At 49.4% G+C, this 22,355-nt stretch overlaps 1 protein-coding gene across 2 annotated transcripts; it reads right to left on the bottom strand.

Moving 5' to 3' along the window:
- Positions 1 to 257: 257 nt before the first annotated feature.
- Positions 258 to 21,547, bottom strand: CFAP300 (cilia and flagella associated protein 300). Of its 2 annotated transcripts, XM_032844083.1 has the most exons (7): positions 21,375 to 21,547; positions 20,680 to 20,761; positions 14,736 to 14,811; positions 9,724 to 9,890; positions 6,755 to 6,927; positions 1,980 to 2,046; positions 258 to 933 (listed from the first exon to the last, which is right to left on the bottom strand). In XM_032844083.1, exons 1-7 carry the CDS (start codon positions 21,482 to 21,484, stop codon positions 805 to 807), a joined length of 804 nt encoding a protein of 267 aa, XP_032699974.1. In that variant the 5' UTR covers positions 21,485 to 21,547; the 3' UTR covers positions 258 to 804. The 2 variants fall into 2 exon arrangements, with proteins under 2 accessions (XP_032699974.1, XP_032699975.1); XM_032844084.1 differs by lacking the exons at positions 258 to 933; positions 1,980 to 2,046 and adding an exon at positions 6,230 to 6,295 and having other exon boundaries at positions 21,375 to 21,545.
- Positions 21,548 to 22,355: the final 808 nt, after the last annotated feature.

Here is a 22,355-nt window from a genome sequence, read left to right as displayed (position 1 = left end):
TCCAAGGACTGAGGCAGCCAGACACCCCTTGTCGTTCTTTCCATTAAAAAATCTTAAGTCACACATTCCTCCTACGAACATAACGAGCGCACAGGAGAATGCAGCGTGAGGCGCCTGCTCTCTACTCCTCCACCAACCTGATACCATCGGGACGGCTCTCCCCGCGTGGGCGGCTCCTCTCCGAGCCATGAGCCATGCGGGAGGGGGGTGAGGGGGCGGACGGCTGCAGCTCTGTTATGTGATGGCAGAGTTGGCGATGACTTTCACAACATTACTTTTTTATTGAGGATCTTAAGTGGGAAAAATGAAGCAAAGGAATTGTGAGGCACTTCACAGCCCTAGAGATGTAAATCTTTATGCAATAAGGAAGTGTAAGGAAATGAAACTCAGATTTAAAAAAGCGAACCGTTCATATTAATGATCAATAGAGCGATCTCAGGTTTCCCGCCACAATTTCAACCCACAACTAACTGGCTTCTAAAACAAAACACATGGAAAATTGAGGACTTACGTGAATCTTAATGCAACAAATATGAACTAGATTTTTAGTTTTTTTAACCTTCTGTAAAAATTCCACGACTGCACTAGTGTCGACTGTGTTCGGGACGGAATTCGGTCCTTACGTTACAGCTCCAGATACACGTACAGGAAGGCACCTTGGTATTCGTTTCCTTCTGCTCCAAGCAGGTTCTCTGTATTTTACTGGAATAAACTTGCAAAGTAAATGTTTACCTATAAACGGGCATTGAAATTAAAAATTGGAATATAAAACAGGATCAAAATAGAGACTCTGAAAGAACAGTGTTAGGACATTTCCCCCACCCCGTGAGAGTGGTATAAAACATGAACATGACGCTTGATCGGATCCACAATGAAGTAAGAGAAGGTCTGCTCGTGGCTCTTCGTCGAAGGGTAGCACATGCCAGCGGCGTCCTGAAAGAGATGAAGCCACGTTACAGAGGACTTAGTCTGTGACGACATTTAAGTAACAGCCAACATATTTGACTATTCTGTATTTTCTGCTAAAATGTCATGAACATATATCAAATCTTTTGACAGTAATTTTGTAAATAATTGCTATTTTGGGGTGCCTGGGTGGCTCAGTGGGTTAAGCCTCTGCCTTAGGCTCAGGTCATGTTCCCAGGGTCCTGGGATCGAGCCCCGCATCGGGCTCTCTGCTCAGCAGGGAACCTGCTTCCCTTCCTCTCTCTGCCTGCCTCTCTGCCTGCTTGTGATCTCTGTCTGTCAAATAAATAAATAAAATCTTTTTAAAAAATTGCTATTTTAAAATATCTGTTGATGGAACAGTTTACTGTACATACTTACTGTACCACACATAATTCTTGACCTTAAGGATTTTAGAGCCCAAAAGGAAATCTTATCTTTTGTAAAAGTGTTTTTAAAGTGTCACTATTGCAAACATTTCTATTTTGCAATGTTCTTCTATCTTTGCTTTCCTTCAGAATGTGGTCCTTTTCTACTATGAGGGAAGCAATTACGTTTCTCTTGTTTACCAACAAAAAGTGCCCTAGCCCAAGACGGTAGCTGATACCCAATAGATGGTCAATAATATTTGTTAAGTTATTAAATAAAGGAACGGAACTTAGAAACTGCTTCAAATATGCAAATAATCTTTGTAGGGCCCTAGACTTCAAGCATTTAGGGCCTTCTTATTTGCTTGTCATCTGCACTGTGGCTTGGAGCCTAGAGAACTGTGTCCGACTCCATCCCACTCGCAGACACGGGTCGTGAATGCGTGAGGACAGTTATCAGCCGTGGACAACAGAAAGGAGGGGAGAAGTCCGGTGACTCTCCACAGAAAGCATAGCTCACCAACCTTCACTTTTAACAAAGCACTAACGACCCTCGCCTTCTCTCCCAGGCGTAACCTTGAAGGGGCTGTGCTCATGGCAGCTGAAACAGCCCTTTGAGTAACAAGCAGTAAACTGATCGCCTGCGAGTCCCCCCTCCGCACTTACATATGCCGTGACTTTAAAGACGGAAGAAGTAATTTGTATTTTCTTGGTCTGAGGATTCTGCCGAACACTAAAATGGGGGAAAAGGGTATATTTTAAAAACAGCAAACACTGGCACGAGACACTTAAAATACGGGTCTGTGTTAGCCCTTGGGTGCTCTTATTCATACATAACAAACAGATAACGTCCACACAGACGGGTTTGAAACGGACGGCGTCTGCGGCTTCATCCAAGGACGGGGCAAGGTCACCCAGCCGAACGGCCGCAAATGAACCTGGACGGTTGGAGGCGCTGCGCTCTGATGACGAAAGGTCTCCCAGGCCAGAGACAGTTTCTAGAAAATGAGGAGCTGGTAGGAGTGGGACTGGAGTGTAGACAGCCGCACGGGGCAGGTACGAGCACGTGCACTCTGGGTCTAACCACCTCGGCGCATGTGGCAGTTCAGCCCCCGAGTGACCGTTGCACACTGGGTGGCACCAGCCCCCTGGACATCACTTTTCTCCCATGTGAGGTGGGCAAGCCACCGTTCCCGTGAGGATTCCACGAGAACTGAGCGGGATGAAGAGCACTGTTAGATGCGGGTTATGCTTCGTCACGCGACAGTCGTTTTCTGTCTCCCCATGGTAGACCGCCGGTGGCATGTGTGCTGGGGGCCACGCTGGGACATGGGGGATGAGCCACAGCGAGAGACTCAGACGCGTGATCTTTGTGACACGTCACAATCTGCCAAACGCCCTGACATGCTGGACTTCGTGTGAAGGTCGCGCAGCTCGGGGGGCTGGGTTGGCACTATTCTACCAAGTTTATAGATGACAGAACCGGAGAAGTTAAGCAAGGTATTTAAGGCATTTATTTCCCGAAGCACGGTCAGGTGACACGGCGTGCCGTCCTTTTCCCTGCACTCGCTTACACATGGCACGCCTCACGTGGGTCACGTGTAGGTGACACTTAACAGAAGACATCTGTCTTTTTCACTGTAGAGGCCCAAGTACTGCTTCTCCTTCCCTACACATGAAGAGTAACGGGGAGGGAGAGATGAGGAGAAGGAAGGGGCATGGTGTAGAGCGTGAGTGTGCATGTGAGTGTGTGTCAGCTTGTGCCCCTACTGGTGGCCAGACTCCACTCATTTCTGGGTTCAAAGTTCTTAGGCAGTTTTTATCTTGAAAACATTCCATTCAAATTTAAACCCAGGAATCATGGAATTAATTTTCTTGTATCTCTATGACATGGATTGAAGTCACTCTCTTTTTAAAATCAGGCTCCATGCCCAGCGCAGAGCCTGACATGGGGCTTAAATTGACGACCCTGAGCTGGACACTTGAATTGAGGTGGAGAGTTCTACGCTCAAGAGACTGAGCCACCCCAGAGCCCCAACGTCATTTTCTTTTATTTCTCAAATGCTTAACACAGATTGCTTAAAAACCGAAGATTACACTCCAGATTCTGTGCTTACACAGGGGATGGCTGTAACCAGTACGCACAAAACACTGATAGTGTACACAGCTACGTAACACCTGAATCAAAACACAACACAGCTACGGTCAGAACTGATTTTAAGTCTTGACTTGCAGGTGGTTATAGGGGCAAAGACATAAAAATTCACTACGCTGTAGGTACACTAGGGTTTGTCCACTTTACTGTATGCAAATCAGCCCAGTTTAAAACTATTACCCCAAAAGCCCCAAACAATCCCTTATAAAAGTTTATGCTTATCAAATAAACTTAGAAGAAAACTTAGTATTTAACAATCACTCAAACATACCAACACGCACCATAACTGTGTTACTTACAAAAAAGGATCTACGATTTGAACGTTATTAGAAGTTGGTTCCTAACAGAAATAAACGGTATTATTCCATTTTATTTCCTCTGATCCTGTATTACTCTTACTTTAAAGTAGCGCTAAAATAATTTCTTATTTTTTTACAGCTCAAGTAGCGCATCACCTGCCCTATATCGCCTCGCCAACTAGAAGATACCCACCCGGGCTCCAGGCCGGGAGGCCCGCAGCAGCGCCTCCCCAGCTGTGGGGCTCAGCCCCTCCCACCAGGCCAGCGAGCTTTCAAGGGTACGAGAACATTATTTCCCTAGAGTTCTGTTTAAAAGTGTGTTTATACTAATGGTTTAGAAATAAAATAATGAGCGGTTTCTTAAGATCAGCGATGCTCATTTCCGAGGCGGGATCCCACGCTGCCCGCACACGTTGCAGACCCGGCTCGGAGCCGCTCAGTTGGGGGAACAAGAATTCCTCTGCGTCGTCACTGTCGGAAGCCACAGTCCAAGCCCCTCAGTTCAAACTCTGCAATGTCCCATCTGGGGCAGATACGCAGTTTAGAAAGCCTCTCCAAAAACTCTGACTAGAGCATGTGCTTGATACTGGAAGCCGAAAAGGGAAAAACAGCACTAGTAACCACGCAAGTACTTCTGCGCCGACGTTTCGGAAATGGAAGGAAACAACTGGTCATCCGCTCTCTAACGAAATGGTTCTCAGGTGCCACCCTATTATTTAGAAGAACCATAATCCTTGAAGAGAAGGCATTTCCCAGGACCTTTAACAAGTGTTATTTTATAGGCCACGTAATAACGGAGAAGGGAAAAACTATCTTGAGAACCTTTCGAGCCTTCTGTGTGAGCCAGAGACCCTTAGCGCCCAGCCCTGTGGTGCACCAGTGGCGCTACAGACGTGCAGCTCGGTGGGCTTTTCCGGAGGGGACTGGTGGTGACGTTTCTCTGCCGGGACAGGGGAGATGAGGTACAGCCACTACTGTGCGTACAGGTAGAAAGACAGCAGACAGTCTCTAAAAAATGTGAAAACCCCCAAAAGTCAAGGGAAGGAACAGAAGAAAATGAGTCTGTCTTTGGTACAAACAACCTGTGGCTCAGGATTCTGAAATTACCAATAGCACCTGGAGTTACCACGTCCCTCGGTAAGAGTGGTAGTGACCCATGCTCTGTCCTCCCCTTAACCAAATGACAAGGCACCTGACCCGAGTCAGCACAACTCAAGTGAGAAAGGCCACAGGCGGTGTGAGGGGTAAGCAAACTCGCAGAGCTCGCAGAGCTCTGAAGGGACTGTGACCCCCTAATCCATCCAACTGCCTGGTGTTGGCACTTCCACCATCTTCAGCCAATATTTATTCTAATCTAAACTTTCTACCAAAGTTGCTTTGGGAAGACAATTCCACATCTCCTCCTCATTCAGCAACAAAACTCGTAAGCATGTTTAAACTCGGATCAAGAGAAATACTTAGTGGTTCTCTAGTAAGAGCAATACTGTAACTGTGACTTGGGATGTGATGCCTGGGGAGCCATGGTGGGGACAGGTTGTCCTTCTCTGCACCAGCCTCGGGGGCTCCATTCCATCCAGACTCCCCAACTGCTCACAGCCACTCTGACAATCTCCCCTTTTGCACTTCTGGGGCATTTATTGCAGTATCAAGAGCTTCAAATATCTGCCTACAAAAAACTGAACACTTGATTTCATAACATTTTTACCTGAAATATTTTAAACAATTCCTTTATGATATGTTAGTTTCTAATAATCTCCTTAAGGTCAAGGACTGTCTGATGCTCCTCTTGTCTCTCTGGAGCCTGGCTCCGTGCACAAAATTAACACCTGCCCCTTGCCTGCTAAAATGAGTCTGTGGACTCGATTCCTATTCTTTCCGTAAGATGCTCTATGTTTTGACTCTTAATTTGACAAATGGCTGTCCCCCCCCAGAGCCGTACATGTTCTTAGCACCAAGGAGCGCAGGAGTGAGTCACAGGTGAGAATCCAGGGAAGGGAACGCTGGGGAAAATGTCAGTTTCTCAAGGTCGTTGGTCTGCATTTATTTCTATTTCAAACACCCCCAGCAGAATCCCCTCCACCACGCAGGGTGGTGAGGAGTTCCTCAGTGCGTGTGGCAGTGGAGCAGAGCATGCTGCGGAGGCAGCAGGCTGCGTGCGGGTGTGTGCATGTGTATGCAGCACGAGGCACGCTACAAGGCGGTGCCAGAAGCCAGCTTTGACGTTTTCATGAGCTGCAAATGACAAGGACAGAATATTCAGAATGGAAGTATGTATATGTTTTTCTGAATTCTGTTTCAAACGTAGCTCTTTTCGCCATCTTTATGTATGAATACAGTCACTTTTTCACAAAAATCAGAGACAAATTAAAAAAATTTTCTGCTTTTAAAATCATATCCAAACCACGAAGCAAGACAATGAAATCATGCAGTTTGCTGCGCAGTCATCAGGCACACGGAGCACAAGTGAGAACTGGGGTGATTATAAGCAACAGTCAAGAATCCGATGAGAAGCTAATTTTGCTGATTTCCTAGGAAAGTAAAGTTTTCTAAGTAAACCCAGGACCCTTTGCTTTCACGGTTCCTATCATTTTAGCCTGTGAAGGTGAAGCAGGGTCTGCATCACTGAAAACCCAACCCAATGAAAGTAGAAACAAATGATTTATAAAGTTTTTACCCCAGTCTGATCTTCAAAAAGAAAAAAGCTCCTCAGCAGGATACCTCAAACGGACTGGGATTTGGACTGACATTGCGGCCAGACGGGAATCCTTCCCCCTCCTGGGAACCACGGTGACCGGTGAGCGTCAGCCCCGCACAGGCCCGGGGGCAGGCGCCATGTGGTGGCCGGTCTGCCAGGGATGCAGGGACAGTGGGCGGCCGTGGGACGGCCCCAGGGCGCCGCGCTCACACAGTCGGGAGCTAATGGGACCCCAGCAGACGCAGGCGAGCCCGCCACCCACGATGTGTCCGCTGCGCTCTGGCCACGTTACCTCACAAGATCTTTGTAGAGGAGCTTTGTGGTCTGCAGATACGGGGAAAGCACGTCCTCGTACTGACAAAGGGCTCCGCCCAGGCAGAGATGTTTGAAAAGACAGAACAGAAACTCCTCTCTGTCGGGTTGGCTGAATATGTCATACTTCTCAGAGTCTTCCACGAGCAGCACCTACGGACGACGATAAAATTCATCTTCACGTAACATGATCTGAGGTTCTAAGTCCTGTTTTCAGAACTCCCAATTTACTCATTTACAGATAATCTTAGGCCTATTTTAAGAAGCGATCGGAACCACGGAAAGGAGTGATCTGTGAGGCCGGCTCCCGTCCTCCCTCCGTCTTCCCCCGACGTCCTGAGGCTCAGTGGAAAGAGTAAAACGCGATCTAAGCGTTCTCCTCCCCTCTGCTCCTCCGTACTCGTTTCTGTCCTTAGTCCCTGTGCTACTGCACTGCTAGCGTGGACATGCCAGGAAACTTCTGGGCAGTCAAGGAGCCCTAAGTAAGTGGACAAGCCTCTCCGTCCTGTAAGGCCTACAGCCTTCACTTCAATCTGGAGGCCACCCCAGTGGTGGCATCCTAATCCCCCCGGAGCGTGTGCCTGGCCTCCCCAGCCCTCTCACGCTTCTGCTTCCTGCAACCACCAGTCTACACCGACTCCTGCTCTCTGGAGACCCTGCCAGCTCCTTCAACAAACAGCAGGACTGTGTGATATGGGGGTGATGTCCTTGTACCGCGGGGTGTGACACAACTGACTCGTTTGTTGACCTGGCAGCTACAAATGAGGGATGAGTGCACAACACACCATATGTTTCTTCCCTCGAACCGTCTACACCCGGGTCTCTGACGAACACTCATCACAAGGTTGCCAGGCAAGAGGCGTTAAAACACAATCAAGTTCGTGGTGCTGTCCATGCACAGTGACTTACCATGAGTTTGCGGAAGCCCATCTCCACCGCGAGAAGACAGGTCGCCGCGTGGGCTCCCGGCCCCCCTCCCCCCCTCGCAGCTACCCAAACATCTGGCTTAACCCCAGAGTGACAGAGCGCTCAGGAATGATGAAGACACACTCCTTAGGGACCGCTCTCCTCACTGAACTGATGGGGCCGCATAATCTGAAGATACAGGAGCGCGAGGACTCTGGGGACATGGGGGGCAGCAGTGCCCGTGCTGGCTGCTCTGCCCCTCCCCATGAGCACAGCCGGCAGCTGCAGGGCCCTCGGAGGGTAGGCCGGTGGTGCTGAAGGAGTCGGGCTGTGCCCCCCCCCCCCCCCCCCCCCCACCCCGCCACGGGGAAGCACGTGGTTGTCCCGCGAGGGGACACGGGCGCTGCGGCTGCCCGGCTCAGCCTAACGCTGGAGGCCTGCGTTCGCGTTCTTCAGCCAGGGCGCGGCCAGGTCACACCCTCGCCCGCGGCCGCCGAGCAGCAAGGAGCTGGGCAGCCGCAGAGAGAGGCGCCGCGCAGGAGAGCGGAGTCTGGCGCGGCCTGCGCACGGGGCGGCTCCCGGAGAGGCCGAAGACAGACGCAGCGCAGGGAGAGGCGGTGGCCTCGAGGCTCCCCGGAGCGAGGGCAGGTGCCTGGACTCCGACGGGCACGTGCGCAGGCAGAGCCCCAGGAGCAGACACCCGTGGGGCCCCAAGGAAGCAGAGCCGGACGGGACATGCGACCCCACCGAGAGGCACGTCCCCGGCCGCGGTAGGAAGAGGAGAAACCCGCAGCAGAGGCTGGGTTTAAAAAAAAAAAAAAAAAAAACCAAAAAAAAGAAGCCCTGGGGCGCCTGGGTGGCTCAGTGGGTTGTGCCTCTGCCTTCAGCTCAGGTCATGATCTCAGGGTCCTGGATTGAGCCCCGCATCAGGCTCTCTGCTCAGGGGGGAGCCTGCTTCCCTTCCTGCCTCTCTGCCTACTTCGGATCTCTGTCAAATAAATAAACAAAATCTTAAAAAAAAAAAGAAACCCTAATTTTTAACCACTTTGTAGTCTTTCTTCAAATTAAAACAATGATGACAATAATACGTTTCATTTTAACATTTCACACTTTTAAAAAAGTGCATTTAAATGCTTTCTCAACTCATTATCTCAGTAATTTCAGAAAGAGGATAGAATGGGCAGTTTTGTTTTTTGAATTTATTTAAGTCCTCTCTATGCCCAACGCGGGGCTCAAACCCATGAGCTTGAGATCAAGAGTCACAGGCTCTTCTCACTGAGCCAGCCAGGCGCCCCAAATGGGCATTTAAAAGACATTCACTGTGGGGGGCAGAGGGAGAATGTTGAGACAGCACTGAGCGTGAAGCGTGATGCGCGACTCGGTCTCACAGCCCCGGGACCACCACCCGAGCGGCACCAAGAGTCAGACTAACCCACTAGCCTAATCCACTGCACCACCCAGAAGCCCTATCTCCCCTGCTTAGGTACTTTAATACCGTGTGGTGCAGATAAGAATTTCCGGCTCAGATAGCGAGTGATTTGCCTAATGTTACTACTATCTGATGAACAGTAACTCAGGAATTAGGTAAATAATCTAGGTCTTCTGATTCAAGTTCAGTACACCTCTCACCAAAACAGAAATGAGTTAATCAAATGGCTTTTTTGATCTCACCAGAGAGATCAAAGGATTAGTACTACAGGGATGTTTTTATACATTGACGTGATACGTTAGGAGCCCCATGTTGAGGGGATCTCTCGACCCCAGCACCACTAACATGTCGGGTCTGAGAAGTCACCGTGGGGGTCGTCCTGCACCTTGTATGGCGTCTAGCAGCATCTCTGGCCTGTACGCATAAAAGTCAGTAGCATCTGGTTGAAAACTGAAATATACAAATAAGTAAGTCGATAGGAAAAGTCCCATGAATGCCTTGCTGATCATTATTGTTGAAAGAAGATTATGTATTTTAGGCAGGCAAAAGTTTTTGACATTAAGCATTTCCTGAAATAAAATTCCATTAGTGAAATTTAAAAAATCTATACTTACTTTTCGTAACTCATCAGAAACAGGAAAGGGATCACAAAAAGAATCCAAACATTTAACAATATGTCCATTGTCTCGTACAATATTTTCATCATACAACCGGTTAAAAAATGACATGGAAAGCTGTGTACAAGGAACATTTATAGCTTCAATTTTTTTCACTTCAGTTCCTGAAAAATATTATTTTATAGAGATATAAAAATTAGTTTAGTATTCTCAATGATTCCCAAAATAAGTACCACCATGCAGAAATTCTAAGTAGCCAAATATAACATATATCCTGATATATTTAAAAGTTTAGGGATTTTATTAAGCTCTAATTTTGCAGTTTGTTCATTTTGATCATTAAAAGTCTATAACAAAATTTCAATATTTCAGGCCTACATGAAGGATATGTAAATTAGAAACACTTGAACATGAGATACATGTTTTGTGTAGGTGTTCTTACATCACTTTTAACCCATACGTCAGAAGTGCCTATAAAAGCATAGGAACCACTTTGTGAAATGATTTTGCGTTTGTATTATGTTCAATGCCTTATAATTCACATTACAAAAACTTTAATTAAGTAACGAGTGTTTCTAAAGTCCTGAGGAGGTCTGGAAATTTTTTCTCTTCATTTAAAAATTTCTCCCTTGTGATCTCATTTACAGCGTTTATTATGAAAACTAGCTTTTCCCAGTCAAGGTAAGCTTCAGACCAAGCCTTGATGGAGTCATCGCAAGGCTGGAACTAGAGAAATCTGCAACCACAGTGTTTTGTCTATTTTCCTCTTGTAGCTATAGTTCTCCCCCCTCCACACCTTCCCCTACCCCAAGCCGATTTCCTGAATGTGTCCTTTAGGAACGGATTTTCCATTATTAGAGGTTCTTCTAAATTACAGAAAGACACAGAGATTAAAAAGAATATTTTTATTATCGTCTCAGTGAATCAATTTTTCTCTTTTTTTTTTTAAGATTTTATTTATTTATTTGACAGACGGAGATCACAAGTAGGCAGAGAGGCAGGCGGAGAAACAGGAAGGGAAGCAGGCCCCCTGCTGAGCAGAGAGCCCGACACAGGGCTCGATCCCAGGACCCTGAGATCATGACCTGAGCTGAAGGCAGAGGCTTTAACCCAATGAGCCACCCAGGCACCCCAATTTTTCTGTCTTTCATGTGCGAGTGCACACGCCCTCAGCTGTAAAGGGGTGGGGATGTTCTTTGCAGGTGCTCCCTAGAACAACATACCGTGGTGGGGGAGCCCTCCGTCTTCCCTTTCCCTGACTCACGTGCCTCGTCTCCGACGCAAGGAGGAGCTGGAGCTTGAGAAGAGTAGCGCTGGTCGCACTTCCTCCTCGGCAGTCCACCCGGAGTCCGGCCAGGACCTGCTGCCTCGCTCCAGTCCTGAGCCGGGCTTGTGGGAGGCACGATGGGTGTCTGGAGACAGGAACTGTGTCTAAGCAGGAGCGTGTGGATCCAGTCTTCAGAGACGGGCTGGTGGCCAGCGGAGGAGGGGCTGACATTGGGCAACAGGCCATGTTCATAAACATGCCCTAGCTCTGATGGGACGAGTGGCAGGAGGACTTGGACGGCGAGAAACGTCATTAAATTCAAACCATTTGATCAGAAGCATAGAAAGAGCATTTGCTATGGACTGAATTATATCCTCCAAAAACATATTGTAGTCCTAACTCCCGAGCGCAACGGTATTTTGAGATGGGGGTTTTGGGTGGGGTCCGAGCTTCATCAACTGAGTTTTGAAGGGATACAATTCAGTCCACAGCATTCTGCCTCTCCCGCACCCCCCTGCCAACTCATGTGTTTCTCACATGCAAAACACACTTATCCTAACAGCCCCCAAAGTCTCACCTCATTCTAGCACCAAGCCTAAAGTCCAGAGTCCAAAGTCTCCCCTACAGATCCCCTCAATCAGATATGGGCAAGACTGGACGGTCAGTCATCCCAGTGCAAAATTCCTCTGCAGCTGGGAACCTGCGAAACCAGACAAGTTACATGCTTCCAAAATACGACAGGGAGACAAGGAACAGACATGTCCATTCCAAAGAGGAGAAGCAGAAAAAAAGGGGGTGATGGTCCCAAGCAAGCCTGAAACCTGGCAAGGGAAATTTCCTGACGTTTTTAAGCCTCAAGAATACTCTCCTTTGGTTCAATGCTCTGCCCTCCCGACCTGCTGGGGACCGTGGCTCAGCCTCTGAGGTGTCCCCTTCCGCGTGTTCCTGACACGGAGGGTGGCCCTGAGGACCTGAGCTGCCTTTCAGCCCTTCTGTGCTCCTGAAGAACAGCCGTGTCTGAAGCCCAGTGGCTCCCTGTCTGGTCCCGTAGGATCTATGGTCTGTCCCGTCCCTCACACTGGCCGTCTTTGCGGGCACCACCCCACCCCGATCCCGGGCTTCTGCTGGAGCGGCTGGGTGAGTCCCAGTTACGTGCACGCTCTCCGCGTCACACAGTCATCCAGGTGCCTCTGTTCTCTCCAGACGAATCCCTCTCTCTCTCTTTTTTAACACTATGAAAAGGCTGAGGATATTCCAAATCTTCAAGCTCTGGTTCCTCCTTAACAATTCCTTCTTCAACCCATCTTTTTCCTTTCTTGCTTTATTATAAACATCCAGGAAGAACCAGGCAGCTCCCACACCACCTGGTTTAGAGATCTCAGCTAAACACACAATTTTATCACTTCCAAGTTCTACCTTCCGCAAAACACTACATCATCATCCAGCCAAGGTCTCTACCATTCCATGGGCTGTCTTTCCTCCTGTTTCTGATACGAGGTCCTCATTCCTGCTCGACCCCTCTCCAGGATCAAGCTTCCCATCATATATCTGGGCTGGGAGGCACTCAACGCCTCCCAACCGGTCCCCACTGCACACTTTCAAATAATCATCTTCCAAAGGCCTCATCTCCAAATACTGTAACACTGGGGGCTAGAGCTTAACACAAGAATTTGGAGGGGACGTACTTCAGCCCGTAGCAACGTGCCAGCCGTCTCGCAGGAATACAGTGAATCTCCGTCTCCAGCGTTTGCGGGGTCCGTAGTGCTCCGCTAGGATCACACACGAAGTGAAGAACATATTTTTCCCCTTGATACCAGCATTAACATACACAGGGGCTTTCCTACTTATTTTTTGCTTTTCTGACAGTGCTTGTCTCAAACCTGAAATGGCAGAGGCAGGAGCGCGCAGAGGTTAGGGTCTGGAAGTCTGGGGCCTGGATCTGACTTTCAGCTCCGCTGAGCCCAGCCAGCCTTAAGACGGTGCCGGTGACTGAGCTCCCAAATCTGACCCTGCGTTGGTGAAACAGGGATTCATAATAACAATAACAACTTCACTGAGCACAGAGGACGCGTCCGTTATGCGTCAGCCAGCAAAGGGCTCAGCGTGTCCGTGAGCAGAGGGCCGTGGCCGTGGCCACTGGCGGAGGGGACACAGCGGCCCCAGCAGCGGCAGGCCAGGCACCAGAGCCGGCTGGGACGCTCTCCGAAGCGGTTCGCCCGCTAGAAGAATGTCTGCTCTCTCACGTTGAAAAGATGTTTATTTTGCTTCTAAAGGCCCGCAGAGGAAAAAGAGGGAAGACGGCCAATAATTCAGACAAAGAGAAGCTGGCAGAAGGTCCAGAAGGTCCCTTGCAAACGCCTGGAGACTTCTGCCTCGGACTTGGAATGCTGCGTCCCCTTGCCGGAGGCCCTCTAATTGGTTCTGCCGCGCGCATGTGGAATTTCAGAAGCGCTCTGTCGCAGGGCCTTTGCTAAACCCCAGGACCAAAGTCGGTACTGTCTCAGGCTCTGTGAAGGGTCTACCAATACGGGGGAAGGTTGACTTTTTTCTAAACGAAGCTTATTTTATAAAGGAATTGACTGAAGTTATGCCAAACACGTTTTATAAACACTGTGACATGTGCCTCTGGTGATTTCTTTTTGAAGATTCTGAACCGGTGGGTACATCTGCTCGGATAGTTTAACTGTGTAATACTCTTAAGATCACCCTGTACCAGCTTTTCCCTTTATAAATTTTGCAGTGGTCTTAGCCAAAAGCAATAAAATGTGACCCACGAATTCTAACATCATGAACTATTGGTCACCTTGGTCTTGACTAATACTTTAAGTAGTTTTTGTGTTATACTAGAATTCCATGAACACGCAATATACGAATTTACCAAAACAGCCCATCTCATTTAAAATCCACTTAGTTTTTCTTGAGCACAGAGCCACATTACTAACCAGATTTTCCTCCTAAAAGGAACAACAATTTGTTCTATTGTTAAAACACCTCAATCTAAAATTTGAAATATACTGTTCACGTTTTTGTTTTTAGAATAGCCTTTTCTATTAACTCCGGTTAATTCCTTGGCCTGAGAGCTATTTAAGAGATTTGAATGTTACTAAGTGTTTGGGTAATTTGACGATGACGATGACGGTGACGCAGAGCTCGATCCCCGGACCCGGAGATTGCCACCTGAGCCCAAATCTAGAGTTGGACGCTCAACCGACTCAGCCGCCCAGGCACCCCTGGGTGATTTTCTTTAAAGATCTCTAGCTACGTTTCAAGGTACTATGAAATTATTACATATATGAAATTCTCTTTGTGAGAATTTAAGACTGTCTTCCGTGGCTTTATGTATTACTTTAGGAATGCTTCGTGGCAGCTGCTTCCTCGGTCCCCAAAGACGGGGCGGCGGCACCCTCACATCAGTAGAATCTTCCATGATGCCCTTGTCCTCTTGCCGGTGAACTACTGCACTGGTCTGTCCATGTCGGCCAGTTTCCGGAGTTCCCCTTACCGTTCCCTGCATCTCGCAGAGTCCTCAGAAGGCGCAAGAACTACTTCCCCAGTGAATGCAAAGAGAGAATGAGACTTGTGCGTCAGGCCAGGACAGAAGCAAGGACTCTCTGGAGACCCTGATGTGAGCAAACCAGCCCGTCATTAACTGCAGTGTGGATGCGGATAATGAAATGCCTGAGCAAAACTGTGTCACTATAATAAAACGTCATCTGAAAAGATGACGGTAAGTTTTATTTACCCAATGTGATCCACTGTCCAGAAGAATCTGAAAGTAACTTCAAATTGGGAATAACATTTGGGTCTTTGAAGAAAGCCTGAAAGACAAATTTGAGGGAAGCCAGTTAGGTAATTTATTATGAACAGTAGCAAGAATTAACTTCTAAAATAACTATAACAAAATCTCATTTAAGTCAAATTGGGGAGGACAATTTTAAATGGGTAAAATGTCTAATAAATCTTTTATAAAGAAATGAAGTTTTGTTAACTTCAGGTTGTTACCTTCAAGTATGAACAACGCTGTATGTCCAAGTACGGGTATCTTTGGGACTTAATAAATAGAAACTAACGATTTCCAGTAAAAAGCAGGAGGTTATATATATTTCTTCAATCTTCAATTTTGTTTTCCCAGGTAATTTAGGAATCGCCGCTCCACTGCCCCAACTACAGCTCCATCTAAAAGTCTTCAGCAACTGAATTCTACCCAAGGGACACACAGAAGAATGACAGCTTTGACCTTCTAACCTCATCAGACCATCCCTGCTTCTGACTCTGGTCACAAGGAGCCTCTCCACTTTCCTCGAATGGGATGTCCCTTCCTTTCTCACAGACTTTAAACTTGCTAATTTCTCCCCTTTAAGAAAGAGTCTTTTTAGTGTCGTGCTGGAACCAAGTCAGGACAGCCTGCGTGCTCACCTTTCAGGAGTGTTTGCTTGCTGGTTTTTAAGCCATTGACCTTGTAGGTCTAGTCACAAATTTCAATCTTAATGTAATGCAGATTTAAATGGGTGAGTATTTTGATTTAATGCAGCAGGAAGACACTACAGAGATTTAAGCAAGGAAAGCTTGATCCGTCCTGTTTTTCACCGCTCATTCTGGCGGCGGTGTGGGGAATGACCTGAAGGGCTACGAGGAGAATAGTGCAGAGGGGAGGTACTGCTGAGACCCACGAAGGTCTGATGCTCCGTGAGCCAAGAGGACAGAAGGGGGTAGGGAGGTGGAGAAGGGAGTGGACTCGGTGACGGTACAGGAGGGCGGGGCAGAGAGAGGAGGAGGAACCACAGATGACCCGGCAATCTTTTCATGAATGTCATTTCCAGGCACAATGAATGTTGTTTAATGAGAAAGGGACTAGTGAAGAGGACCAAGTGTGCAGCGTGAAGATTAATGACATCAGTGTGAACGCCGACATCGCGCAAGGCAGAAATTCCTCTTTCAATGGCGTTGACAGTCTAGCAGTGGAGGGATAAAGGTAAACACTTCACAGGTATCCTATATGGCCACTTACAAAAATATAACTTTTCCCCAAAACTACTTCTCAGCAAAAAAAAGCAAGTTGTCTTATAACTTTATAAAGCCTTACAAGCTAAAGAGCATTTGTGCAATTAACTTGTGTAATATATATTTTGAAAAGAAACATAACCTGGATTAAGCTCAATCAATACTGGTTTTGAATGTTTTTTAGACGTCTTCTGGAAAAATCAGTAAAAGGGAAATTTAATTCAGATTTAGTAATTACTCCTAGGGGGAAAGAATATCAACTCAATCTTTTTAGTATCGACTTAAAACTGAATTTTATAGGCCATTGTAATGGAAGCAGTCTAAGGGAGCTGTAGTGAAATGACCCAAAGCCAAGGCAGGTGAGTCTTTCTAAAGCCCCTCAAATAAAGCAACATGATAGCTGTTATGTTGTTGGGGCTAATTATGCACCTAAAGAATAAAACAAAAAACACCAAAAAGCCCTGCCCTAATATATGTAAATGACATCTTGGGTTTGTTACAGAATTTCCAGGGAGCCATGAGATGGGACTATCTCAACTCCAGGGAAGCTGTTGTGCTCCGGAAATACAGTAGATGGCGCCCACACAAGTCACACTGGTAAAGACACTGACGGCCAAGTGCACGTAGACATTAAACTTGTTTTGTAAGATGTGACACTGGGAAAAGTATTTCTAAATTAATATATTCTTTTATATAACATAGATTTTTCAGTGTACATCCGTCATATGCCACCCATACGAAATGGAGTAGAATCTTGACTGTTATCTGTCCTGCAGATTGTTGGCTTCTCAGCCAACATCCATTCTCTTCGTCCTTAAGGAACCCAACTTTATATGGGACAGCACTGTGCTCAGCTCGAGGCCTGCCCTCCTAGTCCCTGTGGCACAAGGCCATTAAGTGTGAGCAGACCTTGAGAAAGCTGTCTAACTCGCTTCCCTGCCTTATGTGCAAGAGTCCCCTCCCCACCCTTCGTCCCACGGGGAGAACGCCACACCGCATACCGAGCCTGGACCTCTCTCTTGAGACGCAAAGCAGGATCTTAGATTCAACAATCCAGGGTATTGCCACTTCGTGTATTTCAAGATCAGAATGCCTGAAGCTGAACTCAGTTTTCTTGTTTATTCTTTTGCATTTTCTGCGGCTTTAATGGCATCATCTACCACCCCAGTCAGCTCAATCAGAAATGTGTTCATCCTCTGCAATCCCCTCTCCCCCACCTTATCCTCAATATCCTGAGTCCTTGAATACTGCCTTCCTCCGAAGCATCTCTCCAGGCCATTCCTGTGCTGCTGTCATGCTCTACTGTCTGCAGGAGAAGTTGCCAGGCTGGCCTCACGGCTGCCAGACTCAGTGCTAACAAGCTACCCTCCACAGCTCTGCCGAGGTGATGGCAGGATTGTGAGTGTTACTGGCTTCCGGAAAACCTCGCGGCAACTCCTTGTTAGCCAGATAAAGCCCACACTCCTCCGCACGGCATAGGTCATCTAATGTACCCTCCTACCCATCTCCTATTATCCCCCACATTGTCCACCTAACAAACTCCTATCTTTCAGGGCCCATCTCGAGGAGCTTGTCTTTTGTGAACCCTCCTCTGAGTGCCTCCGTGGAAACCAAACCAAACCAAATCCAAGACGGCCTTCTCTTTTGTGCCACCAGGGAGTCTGCATCCTGGCCTGGGCCATAGGCCACCTGCCTTCTCGCTCTCAGCACTAGCCAGGACCGCATCCCTCTCTTGCATGGGGTCTTTTTCCTCCGTCCAGATCCAGAGACCACGGAAATGCTGGTGGAGGGAATGATTCCTTCCTTCCTTCCAGCTTTTTACTCTCTCACAAATCAACTTTAGGAACCTAAATTTGTTTTTTTAAAGATTTTATTTATTTATTTGACAGAGAGAGATCACAAGTAGGCAGAGAGCAGGCAGAGAGAGAGGGGGAAGCAGGCTCCCTGCTGAGCAGAGAGCCCGATGCGATGCGGGGCTCGATCCCAGGACCCTGAGATCATGACGCGAGCCAAGGGCAGAGGCTTCACCCACTGAGCCACCCAGACGTCCCCATAAATTTGTTTTTAAAATTGAAAGGGAACATTTTAAATCTGGAACTCTAGGTTTAAGCAATACCCTTTGTTCAGTTACGAGCGTTTATAGTAGAAATGACATGGAAGCTTGTGTCACGAGGCCCCTGGGTCTTACCATTTGCTGTGCATTCCTGCACAAAGTATTCAACCATTTTGAGCCTCTGTTTTCTAAGCTGAAAAATGGGGGTCAAAACCCCAAATTTACTAGACTGTTGTAAAGATTAGTGACAAATGTCTAAGAGGCGCTGAAACTCAATCTGGCACCACGAGTCACTACTGCTCCAGAGAAACACTTTGTGGGGCGCCTGGGGGGCTCTACCAGTTAGATGTCTGCCTTCGGCTCAGGTCATGATCCCGTGGTCCTGGGATATGGTCCTGGGATGCAGTCCAGTGCTGTGGGCTCCCTGTTCAGGGGGAAGTCTGCCTCTGCCTCTCCTTCTGCCCCTCCTCTCTCCTTGTGCTTATGCACTCACCCTCTCTCTCAAATAAAAGCTTAAAAAAAAAAAGTAAAAACACTTTGTAAGGTAGTAAACAAATATTAATAATATTACTTATTATGAGCCAAGCATTTTGCTGAATATATTACTTCCTTTAATCTTTTTCCTTTTTTTTTTTTTTTAAGATTTGATTTTTTAAGTCCTCTCTACGCCCAGCATGGGGCTTGAACTCACAGCCCTGATATCAAGCACGTCCTACCGCCTGACCCAGCCAGGTACCCCAGTCTCCTTTAATCTTCTTTATAAGCCATCAGACACTCAGCATTATTTTCATACTCAAAAGTATTTATGTGCCAAGCACTAGGATCATGTTGCAGAACAGCAAACAGAAGCTCAGGTGGTGAAGGGACGTGCCCAGTGTCACAGAGCTAGGCTGTGGCAGTGGTGGGATCTGAACAGACAGCCAGAGGCCAAATCAGGGGAGGATCTGGGTTTCCTCTGGCCCTAAGTTTATACAGCTTTAGGAACTCTCAGAAAACAAAGGTGTCTATCTTAGGAAATGTTCAGAAACACAGGACTATGGGACATACTGCTAGATCCCTCTGAGTTCCGTGGAAAGGCCTTCCTGGCCAGCAAGGGGGCCCGAGGGTTCATGAGCTTCAGGGCGGATTCCCTCCCGGTCCACAGTCTGAGCCACTATGCTCCCCGGCCTCCAATTCAGTGACGTGAGCAAAAATAATGTTTCTCTAGGTACATTTCTTTGAACTGAAATATGGGGATATTTATAAATAAACATGAAGATTTTGAAATTTAGAAAAAAATAGCCTGGTATGAAAATCTGTCGTGCTTTATGGATAAATTTTGAATTTGTTGAAGAATTCTGTGTCTGTTGAACAACCCTAATTTGTTTTATGCCTTTCTCCATGAAGTTTTTCCTGACGCCAACGCCCCTCCATTAGGTGATGCTTCTGTGTGGAAGGCACCTTGTGTCCTCCACTGTAGCAATTATTTTACTGTGTTGCAGAGAATTTTTCACATTTCCAGCTTCAGTGCCTTGCAAGTTGGGACCAGGTCTCTCTGTCTTCTCAACATCCTCCGGCAGGGAACTAGTTAAGCATTCGACAAACATTTATTGAATAGATGATTCATAAGGAAATTTCTGTAGCACTTGAACTCAGTGAATTACAGTCCTGATTTTAAAGATCTCTATCAATTTGAAAGCCAGTGCTGGTATGAATGAAAAATCTAACGATGATAACTTGAGAAATGTCACATGATCATAACAAAATTATGTTATCTTACTGTTATAATAGTATCTTCAGGAAAGGGAAAGACGTTTGACCACCTTACCCTGTATCAAGGGTTGAGAAGCACTCATCCCTACCCCCCATCTCTGTCCTCGCTGGAGCCTCAGAACGAGGCTGTACTTATTTTTTTTTTAAGATTTAAAAAAAAAAATTCATTTATTTGACAGATCACAAGTAGGCAGAGAGGCAGGCAGAGAGAGCGGGGGAAGCAGGCTCCCCGCCGAGCAGGGAGCCCGATGTGGGGCTCGATCACAGCACCCTGAGATCATGACCTGAGCCAAAGGTAGAGGCTTAACCCACTGAGCCACCCAGGCACCCACGAGGCTGTCCTTATTTGGAAAGAGATTACACTGGGCAGGGTGGTCCTTCCGCCCGTGGCCAATCCTGCGCAAAGAGCAGAGGGGCCCGGACACCTGGAGGGACCACAGGGAGCAGCAGCTCCTGCAGCGGGTGGGAGGAGGACCGCCCCCACGGACACCTGGATCCGGCACTTGCCTGACAAGCACCCCCGCTCGCTCTGCGGCCCTCACCCGGCCCAGGTGGACTGAAGGACCCCTCCTCCCCAGGCGCACGCGCGCGGGAGACTACCTGCTGTCGGTGCCCCGCTGTGCGTGCACCCCCCCCCCCCGCCAGCCCCCCCACCGCGCACCGCAGCCCCCGCAGCCCCCCGTGCAGCGCGGACGGAGCACCCTGTCCCGTGTGCCTGCGGGTCTAACGACGGCACCCGAACTCCTGCGGTCGGGCAGCTCCCCTTCCCCACGCGGTCGCCTCTGCAGGCCTGCCAGGGGGTTGGGGAGTACCCCCGCGGTGAGCTCCCCCGTGTCCAGCCGGGGCCCGGCTGCCCAGGACCCCCTACCCTCACACCAACCATGACGAAGTCATCCTTGCGGTACGCCTGGAACGTCTGGTCGAAGCCGAACGCCTGCGCCGCCACTCTGCCCAGCATGGACCTGCGGGGGAGGGGGCGGTCAGCGCGGGCGCGGGCGGTAGGAGGGGCCAGACCGGGGCGTGGTCAGAGGGGACAGGGACTGTCAGCGCGGGGCGGGGTCAGCCTGGGGGAGGGGCCAGCAAGGGCTCCGGTCCCGGGAGAGGGTCATTGTGGGCGCGGAGCGGGAGGGGCGGGAGAGGGCGGGAGAGGGCGGGAGGATGCGGGGGCCCAGCACGCAGCCGGGCCGGAGCCCGAGCGGAGGGATGGGGGTGGGATGGGGGGCGGTCAGCGCGGAGCGAGAGGGGCGGGATCAGCGTGAGGCGGTGCGAAGGGAAGGGCCGGAGCGGGAAGGGGCGGGATCAGCCTGGGGGAGGGGCCAGCAAGGGCGCGGGGCGGGAGGGGGCGGGAACAGGCCGGGGCCGGCGCGCGGCCGGACCCCGAGCGGGAGCGGAGGGATGGGGGTTCAGGGGGTCAGCGCGGGGCGGGGCGAGGAGAGAGGTCTGCGCGGGGCCGTCGGCGAGGCGCGCTCCCGGCACGCCCCCCTGCCCCCCATCCCCGCGGAGGCGGTGCTGCGCGCGGTTCGGACCCCGCCGCCGGGCCCAGGGGCTCGCCCAGCCCTGCCCTCGGCCTCTCACCACTGGCGGAGCCGGCTGGTGGTCTCCGGGGTACTCAGACACTGGAAGGTTTTCTGAGGCAGGAATCTGAAGTAGTAGCCGCCCAAGTCCCCCGGGTCCCCGGCCGCCATCGCCCCCCTCGCTCAGCGGAAGTGGGGCCCGTTTCCAAGGAGACGAGGAGGCCAGACGTTGCCTCGTGCGGCAGGGGGCGGGGCCACGAGGATCCTGGGGCGGGGAAGGAGCGGCGGGGAGGGGGTGGGGGAGTGGGGGAGTGGGGGCAGGGTCACGGGACTGCTCCGGCGCAGGAGGTCAGGTTCGCGGTGGGGGCGGGGCCGCACGGAGGAGGCCTGGAACGTCGTGGGGGCGGGGCGAGATGGAGGTGGGGCCAGGCTGAGGAGCCGAGCCTTACGGCGGGCGCGAGGCCGAGGGGGCGGGGCCACGCGGAAGAGGTACTGCTGACGGCAGGGGCGGGGCCACGCGGAGGAGGCCGGGCTCGTGGCGGGGGCGGGGCCAGGCGGAGAAGGGTACACCCCTCTCCCCCTTTCCCGGGGCAACCTGCATCCCCGCGCTCAGGCTCCTGCTCCTGCTCCGGTCCCAGCGGCCCTGGGAGAGAGGGGTGCAGGTGCCTTCTTGCTGAAATGGACTCCTAATCATAACTACTCACATAGGTTGATTTCCTAACCCGAAGCCTGCTATCTCAGTTTTCTGGTTCAGCTGCAGGACTCAGACATTTCTGAAGACATTATTTTGAGTTAATTAGGTTTATTTTGGAAGACATAAGTCTGTATGACTAGTTGGAAAACTATTCTCTTTTACCATTTGGCTTTTGTTCTTTTCGATTTACATCTGAAGGCTAAAAGACTTTTCCATACACACTCCGTAGGGAGTGCTGGTTGATAAAAGTACTCACTTATTTATATTATGTTTATTTTTTTAAAAAATTTATTTTTAAGTAATTGTTATACCCAGCCTACAGCTTGAACTCAGAACCGTGAGACTGGC

This window comes from Lontra canadensis, unplaced genomic scaffold, assembly GCF_010015895.1.
Source record: "Lontra canadensis isolate GAN:19392208 unplaced genomic scaffold, GSC_riverotter_1.0 scaffold147, whole genome shotgun sequence".
Lineage (NCBI taxonomy): Eukaryota > Metazoa > Chordata > Mammalia > Carnivora > Mustelidae > Lontra > Lontra canadensis.
This window is presented reverse-complemented; position numbering and strand designations above follow the sequence as displayed.

Bases quoted from the DNA above. Each gene is read 5' to 3' on its own strand.
- CFAP300 (XM_032844083.1), bottom strand. From the start codon at position 21,484: ATGGCGGCCGGGGACCCGGGGGACTTGGGCGGCTACTACTTCAGATTC. The intron at 14,812-20,679 runs GTTGGTGTGAGG...TTTGTCTTTCAG, and splicing joins GCAAGGATGACTTCGTCATG to GCTTTCTTCAAAGACCCAAA. The intron at 9,891-14,735 runs GTAAATAAAACT...AATATTTTTCAG, and splicing joins TGGACAGTGGATCACATTGG to GAACTGAAGTGAAAAAAATT.